Consider the following 13,009-nt stretch of genomic DNA (forward strand, 5'->3'; position numbering starts at 1 on the left):
CCAGGTTCGATTCTCGGCGGGAACTCATGTAGTTCGGATTCTACGTTAATCAGTAGGTCCCGTTTCATATAGCCTCGCTGCTGAAAGGGACGTTGAACTCACAATCAACTCAACTCCATTTCACTTCACAGAGAAAAATAATTTCCCATATAAATCAGTGGGCTGGGTTAGCATAAATGACTCATTCGTTTTGAAAAGGCTGTATTCGGGGGCGCACCAAGGGAAAATTTTCATCCGGGCAAGGTGACTTTTTAGCGCCCTCTAGTCCTAGCCTATATTTTACATTTTACTACACTGATTTTAATATTTTAATACTATTTTTCAAAACCAAAAAATAGAGATGCAAAAAAAGTCGGCTTTTTTGAATCGATGGTTTTTTGCACATAAAATGACGGCTTTTTTGGGGAAAAAACGACAATTTTGGAAATTTTGGCTTTTTTCATTTTCATGATTTTTCTATTTAAATAGCTTCCTTATAGCAGGCCTGTCCATGAATTGGCTCCCGGAGCCAAAGCGTGAGCGGGCACGAGCGAAGATAAGAACAGGTGAGCACAGGTGCTGCTAGCTTCGCTTCTTCCACTGCATCCGATAAGTGTTGCCAACCACACATGATGGCAAAAAACCTATGACCAAGCCTGGCCAGAAATTCGCACGATGATAAGCATTGAGCAGACGCAAGCGTGAAATGTGCAGGTGTGCTCTCCCCCTCCCCATTTCGAAAGCAGTGACGCGAAAACACTGCAGGAAATAAAATTGGTACGTTTTTTGGTTGAGGAAGACGCATGATAGAGGTTACAGTTAGCGTTGAAGTAACTAACAAATGAACAAGAAAGAAAGAAAGAAAGAAACTAATATTAAACATGTCATCTTACAGACGTAAAAACGACTGCAAAAATCGGAAACGAATTGTTTCAGACCTTTTTAGCTTGCTTACACAATTCGTGACGTTGTATTACATTAGCACTCGGTCTGTAATTTGTCATTCGCTTCACATTTGCTAAGTTGTAAACGCCTTTCGTTGCTAGATTGATAGGAGAACGACGGGAGGTTGAAAATAATAATAATAATAATAATAATAATAATAATAATAATAATAATAATAATAATAATAATAATAATAATAATAATAATAATACGCATTATTATTATTATTATTATTATTATTATTATTATTATTATTATTATTATTATTATTATTATTATTATTATTATTATTATTATTATTATTATTATTCGGACCAAAGAGGGATGAAAATGGGGATTGGAGGAAATTCATAACGAGGAATTGCATAGTTTATACTGCTCACCTAACATTATTAGGGTTATGAAGTGTAGAAGGCTCAGGTGGGCAGGCCATGTAGCCAGAATGGAAGAAATTAGAAACGCTTTCATAATTTTAACTGAAAACCCAATTGGAAGAAGACCACTAGGAAGACCTAGGCGTAGATGGGAAGACAATATTAAGATAGATCTTGCAGAAATAAGAGTACAGAGTAGAAACTGGATCCAGTTGGCTAAGGACATAAGTTAGTGGAAATATTTTGTAAACGCGGCATTGAACCTTCGGGTTCCATAGACCATAGAGTTAGTTAGTTATTATTATCTAAAAGAAATGTTCAAATGTTGTTAAGAGACAATTACACAGAAGAACCGAGTTTCGACCAAACACTAATTTTCCGGAAGGAAATTCCAGTGCAGTCCAGCCTACTTTAAGCGTTATCCGTGCAACCCACGTTTCATGTTCAAGACATTGGGAATAATTGTTCGTATCATTCAGTTGGAACGTTTCCTTTCGAATTTACGCTATTACAGTAGACCTACGCTATTACAGTAGGCCTACGCTATTACAGTAGGCCTACAACATTGCGACTTTCAAAATCAGTCAGTAACTTATCGAAGAAAGACAAGCGTGTAGCTTCAGTCGTTGAAATGATTTAACATTCTTTTTCACTTTTAACAAGCCACCGGCAAGCAACCAGCCAGGGACAATACATTTTTCCTTATTAAAAAGACACTCATTGTTAAAAAAAAAAAAAAAAAAAAAAAAACTAATTGCAGTCACTAACGGTCACACTTAAAAATGGAAAATCTCTTTGGCTCTCTTAATATTTTGTTTGATTCTTTGCGATCAAAGTAACTTTAAAAGTGGAGTAAGAAATACTATTCTTCCTATTGATAGTGTAATAGTGGCTTCTAATCTCCACAACCAACCCCTTGCTAAGCCTATTCGTACACACATACATGCATAAGCTAATTTTCTGGAGATATACTTAGATAATTACAAACAAGTGCTACAGTTTTTTCTTATCAACAGATTATCTCTTTTCCTAAAAAGCGAAACAACATAATATAACAAACCCACACTCGGATATAACAAACCCACATCCCTCTTTAACAAAAGGAAAGAAAAAAGAAGAAAAGGAACGTACATAGTTTATCATTTGATTGCTGTTACAAGTTTGTATTGTCTATAGTTAACGGTTACCACATTGTAAAAAAACACTTTACACTAAATGGCAATCAGTTACCATACATACTTTTTTTTTTGGTAAGCTAGTGATTACCGCCAAGGTTGACAACACTTCCGCTCCTCTAAGGACAAAACCCGAAGATCCACGAAGCACGAACAATGGTATTTGCTCGTAGAATGCTCGTGAGCGTTCACGAGGAGAGTTTCCACTATCTGCTCGCCGTGGGCAGGGCTGCTTATAGTATACTCTAAAGTTAAATAAGATTTCATGACCTAAATGCTATATTTCGATCTGGAATTCACCATCATGATGGATGGAACACATGTTTTATGATATTTCCCATAAATAGAAGCTTTGCTTTGTTATAATTAAATATAAACTAATTATTTGCTGAGCAAAACTATATTTTTTTTTTCATTAAAATTCAACACGTATCACATCCTCTATCACTGATTAAGCCAAAGAGTTAGTTGGCGAAACTGTAATACGTGTTGAATTTTAATGAAAAAATATATAGTTTTGCTCAACAAATAATTAGTTTATATTTAATGTTTTATGAATTAAAGTAAACATAAAGTACGTAGTATTTGAGGGCAACTGTAGAAGATAATTATTTAACTTTATTTTAACTTCTGAGTTATCGACATTTTTTCTTTTCTACATAATTTCTTTTTAGTCATCCGTGTTTCATTTCCTAGAGATTAAAAGGCCTACTCTAGCTTTTAGCACATAAGTTAAACTTTTGTTTTTGAATATATCCGTCAGAGCGTACGTTTGTCAGTATATCTATCAAAGCGTACTTACACATTCTTTTTATACGGTAGCTGTGCAATGATTTATTAGCAATAATCTTCCGGATACAAACTTGAATATCATTTTATACAAATAATCAGTAGCGGGTTCAGAAAAGTATTTTGGGAGGTGTTTCTCTGCTTAGTGTTTGTTTTTTTTTTCTAAAATTTCCTAATTTTTATTTGGGAGTTTATGAGTACAAGCATAACTAATATTTCGTTTTGTTTGTATATTCAGCAATAACCTTCCGGATACAACCTTGAAGACCATTTTATACTGATAATCAGTGGCGGATTTAGAAAAGTATTTTGGGAGGGGTTTTTCTTATTAATATGTAGTTTTTCTAACAATACCTAATTTTTATTTGAAAAGAGCTTAAAGTTTATGAGTAAAGGCATAATAACAAATATTTCGTTTGTTTTAGAAATTCTGTAATTTCGGGGTACAAGCTTCACCCGTAAAACATCCCTACCCTAACCCCCTTCGCAAATCCGTCACTGCTGGTAATTAGTAATAACAACGATTTAAAAACGATAAGAAAGGAAATCGGCCAGAACTCACAGTACACGCATTATCTCTACATTCACAGATACAATTAAGAAAAAAATTTGTCAAAATGGTCGAATGCGGGGTTGAATCCCGGACTTCCCGACATAAGCGCAAAAGCTAACCACTCACTCATGGTTGTTGTGCAGTTGTGCTTAACTTAAATATGTATATTCTCTCTCTATGGCCTATGAATCCGATGGTTCAATGCCGCGTTCACAAAAGCTCTCCACTGACTTCAATCCTTAGCCAACTGGATCCAGTTTTTACTTTGTATTCCTATTTCTGCGAAATCCATCTTAATATTGTCTTCCTATCTGCGCCTAAGTCTTCCTAATGGATGTTTTCCGATTGGATTTCCAGTTAAAAGTTTGAAAGCGTTCCTAGCTTCTTCCATTCTGGCTGCATGACCTGCCCACCTGAGTCTCCTAGACTTCATGACCGTAACGATGTTTGGTAAACCGTACAAATTATGCAGTTCTTCGTTATGAAGTTTTCCCATTCCCGTTCCTCTTGGGTCCGAATATTCGTCTCAGGATTTTATTTTCAAATACTTTCAGTCTGCGTTCTTCCCTCAAGCGACCATGTTTCACAACCATAAAACACAACAAGCATGATTATTATCGTTTTATATATTTTAATCTTTAAATTCCTCGACAGAATTCGTGACGACAAAATACTTTGAACTGAATAATAACACACATTTCCTAATTTCAGTCGACATTTAATTTCTTTGTGGATATGATTTTGGTCTGGTGATATTGATCCCAAATATTTGAAAGTATCCACTTTGTCAAAAGTATTATTTGATATTTTAACGCATTCATAATTTGCCATATTACGATCCCGGTGAACTTCCGTGTATTTAGTTTTCTCTGCATTTACTTCTAAACCAATGTCGCTGCAAGCGTTTAATAAGGACTCTGCATTTCTTTTTATTATTCTCCTATTATGCCCTATTAAATTTACATCGTCAGCATACGCCGTAACCTTGTGAATACAATTCAGCTCTACGGCTTGGTTGCTATCTTTAATTTTCCTTATAGCGTACTCCGAAACAAAGCTGAACAATAATGGCGATAACGCATCTCCTTGTTTCAGGCCATTCTCGACGTGGAAGCTCATAAACAAGATTTTTTCTGCTCGCGCTTTACTTTGGGATTCATTTAAACACATTTTAATTAATCTAACTAGCTTTTTCGGTATTCCGAATTCTGTAAGAATGTAACAATGTTTCCCTCCTATCCGAGCCGTAAGCCTTTTTAAAACCAATAAACAGCTGATGTAATGGGTAATATATTCCCATTTCTTTTCCAGTATTCATCGAATAGTAAATATCTGGTCGATAGTTGATCGATTTCCCTAAATCCACACTGATAATCTCCAATAATTTCATCTGCGTATGAAATCAATCTTGTTAATAGAATGTTAAGAGAAATACCTCGATAATTATTACATTCAGTTTTGTGGCCTTTCTTGTGAATTGGAATAGTGATTGATTCTTTCCACTCTTCTTAAATGTATTCCATAGTTTTCTCTCTCTCTCTCTCTCTCTTTTCTTTTTTTTTTTTAAGTTTTGTAATGATATGTTGAATTCCTGTCGTTAAAAATTCAGAAACCTTCAGGACTGGGTAAACCGTGATGGTGGTTATAAGTCTAGGAAACCGTACAATCAGATTAACAGTCTATTACGCATATGATCCATTAACAGAAAATTTGGTACTTTCCCGATTCTGAACAAGCTTAAGAAACAGTCAGCGCATTATAAAATTCAGAATTTTACCGATTTTGCAGATTCCAAGCACCTGATAGGTGGTAACATTATTACGTATGTGATCAATGAACGAAAAATTTGTTCGAAATATTCATACAATGTATATGAAAGTAAAAAAAAAAAAAAAAAAAAACTTAAAAATTTCAAGACTGTACAGAACCACCCGAAACCAAGCTCTTGATGTGCAGCTTTTAAGATTATCATATAAATGTATTTATCTCATGTTTTATTTTTTGTTTCAAAAAGAGGGTGTGTGATATTTTGAAGTAAAAATACTACATACAATTTTGCTAGTTATTTGTGTATCTTTCTTTTTAAAAAAAGATACTTATTTTTGTGTATAAGAAGTTAAAAAATTATTATATATATATATTGGTTAATCCTTTGGAATTCATAATGTAAATATGTTAAGAATTTTAAAAAATCTTTTCGAAATTCATGGTTTATTTTAGAGGTTCTATATTATTATCTACATCAACCACTAATCAAATGACTTCTTGTGCTGTAGAGAAGCGAAACAAAGTATGTTTTATCAATTTAAAGCAAAATTTTGGAAAAAGACCAAAATTTCTCAAGCAAAAAAGCGAAGCAGAAAAACCCGTTTTAAAAAAACGGTTTTTTTCCGAGTCCTTGCATCTCTACGAAAAAATTAATACTCAAATACATGATATAGATATATTTAGTAGTTAAAAATATACATATGGTACCAATTACATTGTGTTTTTTTATTATTACTATTATTATTTATGTATCGATTGTATAAACAAAAGCAATATGGAACAGCAGTTATTGAATACTACTAATGGTGACATGATTATTGCTATATTGTAAATTGTTTTGTTATATCATTAACATCAGGAGTCATTCTACCATATATCCGACTATGTAACAATCTATTCTAATAACGTAAAATACCAATAAATACATTTCAGATATGTTGAACATATTTTACGTGGCGGGAAAAAGGATTCAAAGGTAGTCCTGATATTTTTTTCTAACTCCTCCTATATTTTTGCAGATTGGTAGGTCTATATTCGATTTCACAAACATTGTCGAAACGAATTATTTGACACGAGCTATACATAACGAAACAATAACATATCCTAGACACTACTTTCAACTAAGGCCGACAGTTTGACGCAGCGATGTCATTTCTAAGAAATCAGAAGTGTTGTATACCCCTCTACTACCACTTTGAAAGCGTAACATATATAAAATCCAATAACATTCATTGCCTGGGAAAAGTTCACCAAGAACATGGCTCGCTATAAACAATACCAACTCCCCATCCACTCTTCTATATGCCATGTCTCCATTTGTCAATACAGTCCCCCCTAGTATGAAACTCTCTTGTTTCATGATAGAATGGAAAAAGATTATGTAATTGACACTACTTTACAAAAATATATACCAAAAATGTCAGTAGAAAACATGTTATAAAATTTACTTTTTGAGGCTCGTTTTGACGCCCCCTGACTGTTGCGCCCCGGGCAGTCGCCCAGGTTGCCCGAACACTTGGTCCGCCCCTGGCTATGTTTTAAAAAGTATTACACGTACACACATGAAAGATATATGAAAAGAACCACAAACTCGCGAAGTTTTTACTGTGTATTCCAGGTGGCAGCACGAGGAGGAAGCACAAGACGGGGCACCTTCTCATTTGCATATCCCGCATCGCTGGATTGGGCGTTGAGTTGAGTCGAGTTGATTTTGAATTTAACGTCCCTTTCAGCAGCGAGGCTATATGAGACGTGAGCCTACTGATTAATGTGGAATCCGAATCACATGAGCCCCCGCTGGGAATCGAACCCGGGTCTTCCACGCCAAAGGCTGGATTGGGCTTATTGCTGAGAATGACCTAGCTTTGTTCCCCTTGTCTCCCAAATCTCCTGATTTAACACTCTGCGACTTCTTCCTGTGGTATGTTAAGGACCTTGTTTACGTACCCCTACTACCGCAATCCTTAGTCGAGCTCAAAGAACGTATCAGTGCTGCAGTGCAGAAAATTGACAGGCCTATGCTACAAAATGTATAGAATGAACTCGAGTATCGTCTAGATGTGTGTCGTATCATCAAAGAAGCACTGTAGAGAATGTATAAATGTGATGAATTTCTGGTTCTTTTCATATATCTTTCATGTGAGTATGTGTAATATTTTTGAAAATGTAGCCTTTTCTAAATGAACGAATCATTAATGTTAACCCTGTATCATGTAAGTGCTCAACAATTCACTTCCCAGATCATTTAAATCGACTTTATTGTTAAGTGCTAATTCTTACGAGTGCACACTGAATAAGCTATCAATAAAATCAATTACACATCCTGTAAGTATACGGGATAAAAACTCAACTACATAGTATTAGTAATCAATATTACGTATTATGTATTTATCATAAAAGGTATTAAGTTCCAGAGAAAATATACTTACCAAACACAGTGTTTTCTGGATTTATTGCTGCTTGGTTCTTGGCAGCTTCTCCTATCAAACGCTCACTATCTGTGAATGCTACATAGCTCGGCGTAGTTCGGTTTCCCTGGTCATTTGCTATAATTTCTACTCTTCCATGCTCAAATATTGCAACACAGGAATAAGTCGTTCCCAGGTCAATTCCTATTACAGGTTCAGAATCCGCCATTGTGTACCTAATAAGGAAAACCACATCATATGATAAATTATACATAAAAAATATCATCATTTTATTCAGATTTTATTTTTTGTTAGTAAACTGTTGAAGAAATTAAAATCTGCGCAGCAATTTCTCAGCTTACTATAACATTTTCGGTAATTTGGAAAATATTTATATTTTAAAAAGTATGATAACTAGTAACAAAGTAGAGAAAACTAATAATTAGAGCATAGTGTTCCAATTAAATGATACTAATATTCTTGCTGTGAAGTTAAGTTCTGGTACGAACGTTTTTCACTGTGATGAATCTTGCGTGTAAACTTAAGAACACGTGAACAAATTTCCTGCTCGGCCGGTTTGCAGTGTGGCGCGTAACACAGCTAAGTAAAGCGAGGTTTGAAAAAACCCGGGTATTTTTGAAGAAAACCAACCCATCTTGGCCCATGTTGGTTTTTTCGGGTATTTTCGGGTTTAATTTTTTTTGAAATATTTCAATGTCTGGGGTAAAAATGTTAAAATATGATTTACATTTCAAAATTGTCATTGTCACAACTTGCAACAATGTTCTATTCACTGCTGTTTTGGAAAAGTGGCCGCCATTTTGAAATTTTATATTGGATAACCCAAAAAAATTATACAGCAAATTTAGAATGTCTTCTGCTTTTACCCTCAAAATTTCAACTTTAATAGTTAAAAGTCCGAAAATTGCACCCTGTAACACGGATACCCGCTATTTTGAATAATGGACGCTATTTTGAAATTTTATGCCGCCAAAATATATAATTTTAATATATTTAATATATTTAATAAGTTAGTATGAATTATCAGGAGTGTATGTTCCTATTTCCTGTAAATGGGTGTAATTTTCAATTTTAGTGTTAGTTATGATCTGTTTTTGGGTCTATATTTGCTTTTCACGTAAATGTGGTACAGCCTTAAACATGTCCCCATTATGATTAGATATAATAAAATGTTGAAAAATATTCAGCATAGCCGGTACCCCTGATTAAACCAGAACGAATGAAAGCGAACACACAAAAACGAATGGTACAACGATTGTGCTATTTAGATTTAGTATGTGAGCATTCATCGGTGTTGCCACAGTTCTAGCTCTGGAGTGGGTTGAAATATAGTACCAAATTGAAAGAAAAAGGGCTGAATTCTTTATTTTATACCATCGGAGGAAAAGTGTCGGAGAACGTGGGGGGACGCCGTCTCTCAACTTTCAGAAAATATCTGTGGCGTCCCCCCCTTCTAAAAAATTACAATGGGCAAAGATAGGCACGGGGAACGGCGTGACGTCATGCATCCTCCTACTTTTTCAGATCCACTTTACCTCTGTTACTTTCATGTTATAGAGCCATGTATTACACTCAGGAGGTAAGAGTTCTATAACACCCCCCCCCCTTTTCCAAGAGTTTAATTCAAGAAAGTGTTTTTTTTTAATAATTTTTAAAAAAACATCCAAATAGGACGACTAAAATTTCTACTACATTACTTCTTTCTCGTCTCCATGCGCGGCGCGAATGCGCTCATCTAGCGTCATTTGTTTTCCGGTATAGTTCGAATTACGAATTTTCTACACAAAGTTCGTAGCGTTATGCTGTGCAACGCCACAGAAATAAATGTTCACCAGCATTTTTTAAGAGTCCAACACACAGTATGAGTAACGTGAGATGTAGGAAAAGTCTTACTGACACTTTTGAAAATGTGACAAGTATTTGTTAAATGGTGCTGAATTGGGTAGAATTGTACCAAATTTCACATAAGTAAATCCCCACGCTAAGCGGGTTTGCATATCCAGGCTCCTAACTATGAAAATATTTACGATCACTCCAACCCCAATCATTTCACAGATTCAACCTGTTGTATATAAGTTATTAGGACGTAAAATTGAATGTAATTTATACGAAAAACCCTTTTATGCATTGCAAGACCTGTAACGTCCAAATATTCACCACAAACTTAAAGTTGTATCGACATAAACAAACAAAAAAAAAAAAAAAAGTGTGGAGCACGAAACCACTTTACACAAAAGTCAAAAGAGGTCATTGAAGACATAGCACCTGGTCGAGCGGTTTGTGTCACTAGTCTATCAATCAGAAGTTTCTGTGTTCAAACCCTGTAGAAAATATTAGTTTTTTTTTTTCTGAAAAGTGTGTTCCTATTTTCATCAGAGAACTGAGAACATTTCTTTGAATAAATCTTTGGAAACTACTTTTCTCTCAAATTCGGTTAGAAGCGAACATTATATGAATTGCTAATCTAAAATCCACAGCTGAGAACAAAATATTAAGTATGTTCAATATGTCATTATTATCATTTGATTTGTAATTAAAAACTAATTATAAGCATTGACGATTTCAGAAGATTCTCCCCGGTAATGGTCAATATATGAATGAGAAAAAACTGATAAAACATTATTAGTCCATTTGAGCATGATCGAAAATAACTTATGGCCACGAAGGGGAAATTTATGTCGACAGGGTCTCAAATTCTCCGACGGGTCATGACCTGAAATTATCATTGTTTGAAAGGTTTCCTTAACAAATAGAATATTATATTTATTTCTCGTTCTACGTTTTGAAATGGAAAAATCATAATTTTAAATAGAATTATAATACGATAAGCATAAAGATTTATACAACTAATGAAGTAAATATCCTTGTGTAAGTTATCGATTTCTATTCGGATTAAAACTCGAATACTCGTTTGCATCACACTTTAAAGTAATTCCTCTCTCTATATATATTTCCTACTGGAAAGCATGTTTAACTCCAATTACTTAATCAATATTTTTAATAATATATTTTTATTGTAATACTCTTACTATTCAATGTTGTATGCACTTAATTTCTCAAAGCAAAACCTCACAAATGTATAATTGACTAGTAAATATTATCAAATAAATTATCATTTAGTTTACGTAAATATTGCATCGCCTGATTTGAAACTTCGTATTTTAAATAATAATAATAATAATGATAATAATAATAATAATAATAATAATAATAATAATAATAATAATAGTAGTAGTAGTAGTAGTAGTAGTAGTAGTAGTAGTAGTAGTAGTAATAAAATCATAGCCATATCTTTATCAGAATTTCAGGCTTAGTCAATAAATGAATTCAACATAGTCTCTATTCGAAGCTCTATTTAATCGAATCAGATAGAAATACGAAGAGGAACTTCGAGAACAGGTAAAAAAAAAATGTCACTTTGGTGGGTTTGGAAGTAACTTTTAAGAGGTTTTTTTTTTTTTTTTTTTACAGACAAATGCCTTGGACACTTTTTTCTTTTCTTTAAGTTAACTGATTCACCGAACGTATCTGACATATGAGTAACTTTTCTCTATTTTCTACTCGGTTATACACGTTTTTCCATTAACCTTGAACGACAAGAATACGAACACAAAAACATCCACATAGGTATGACAGTTAAAATTCCTAACTACCCCCACGGGGAATCGAACCCGGGACCACATACACCTGAGGCACACGTGCTAGCCACTAGACCAGCGGGAAGAGCAAATGAAATGTATTTTGTAGTGTCTGAAGTTTATAGCTATTTCACCCTGTTGTAGTATGTCTATTGATTTTTTAATGTTTACCGTATTCGTTACTTTGAGGAATGATATATATTATTGATATAGGCTTTATTACATATTCGGCCATAAATATTATATAAATTATCAGAATTATTCATGATCTTCCATGGAAATTCACTGGTGCATGCACAGTAGACAGACAGTGTAATTGGAAGATGAGTTCAACAGAGATTATATATTCCGCCGATTATATTTTATTTAATAACTATTTAGAAGAGATAACGAAAACGAGTCTACATAATGAAGATGGAATTTCCGTAGAAGATAGAATGGTGAGGTGTATACGGTTTGGGGTTGATATGGTTGTTGTTGCAGAATCTAAAAAGAAAATTAATAAGATGTAGAAAGCTTGAGAAAGGCTTGTGAAGAATATGGGATGAAAATAAATGTTAGAAAGACAAAATCCATGGTGATTGAAACGAAGCGATCGGTGTGAAATATAGAAGTAGGAGCGGGAAAAAACAACAAGTGATTAGTTTTCGATATCTGAGTACTATTACTAGTGATGATATGACATGCGAACGTGAAATAAAAGCAAGGATAGAAATGGCGAAAAGAGCCTTTAGGATGGAGGAAATAGTATTTTGAGGGGACCACGAATAGAGTTGTAAAGAAAAAGACTCATAAAAGGCTTCGTTTACTGTATTTTACTGTATTTATAGGACATAAACATGGACGAAACTGTAGAAACTGTTAAGAAGGAACTGTATCATGACGGATGTGCTAGAGGGTATGGTGGCAGGGAAGAGAGGGAGAGGACGAATTAGACTATATAGAAACAGAATTAGGCTATTGGCGATATCAAAACAGAAAAATCGTATGTGAAGATGGAGAGGTTAACAGAGGATCGTGGAGCATGGCAGCTTCTCAGCTGCGGTAAGTGACCCGCTGGTAATGGCGGAATACTTCTGATATAATGATACTGATTATGCACAGTAGGAACAGAAATATCCACTTTACTGTCATTGCTAATACGAATCACAATGCAAATTTCTACAGGTTGTCAAAATACCTCGCTCTAAAAGCTGTAGAAAACTATCTGTTACTATGCGAGGGAAAATCATAGGTCGAGCAACAATTAGACAAATTGCCATTCAGATAGCTAGGGGTATGAGCTGTGACGAGAAAACAGTGAAGAAATTGATTTAGCGGTATGAAGAAGGTAGTGAATATTTCACATCTTGGCCAAGAA

At 34.3% G+C, this 13,009-nt stretch overlaps 1 protein-coding gene across 2 annotated transcripts in view; it reads right to left on the minus strand.

The window, feature by feature from the left end:
- The window catches only part of LOC145690332 (heat shock 70 kDa protein cognate 4-like), a 77,288-nt gene that overhangs the window by 33,231 nt on the left and 31,048 nt on the right, over positions 1-13,009 (minus strand). For both annotated transcript variants that reach the window (XM_081765121.1, XM_081765120.1), the window contains exon 2: positions 8,012-8,226. In XM_081765121.1, the coding sequence (XP_081621247.1) occupies positions 8,012-8,219 (208 nt within the window). In that variant the 5' untranslated portion in view covers positions 8,220-8,226. The remainder of the gene's footprint in view (positions 1-8,011; positions 8,227-13,009) is intronic.

Source organism: Thermobia domestica, chromosome 7 (assembly GCF_964235325.1).
Source record: "Thermobia domestica chromosome 7, izTheDome1.hap1.1, whole genome shotgun sequence".
Classification (NCBI taxonomy): Eukaryota; Metazoa; Arthropoda; class Insecta; order Zygentoma; family Lepismatidae; genus Thermobia; species Thermobia domestica.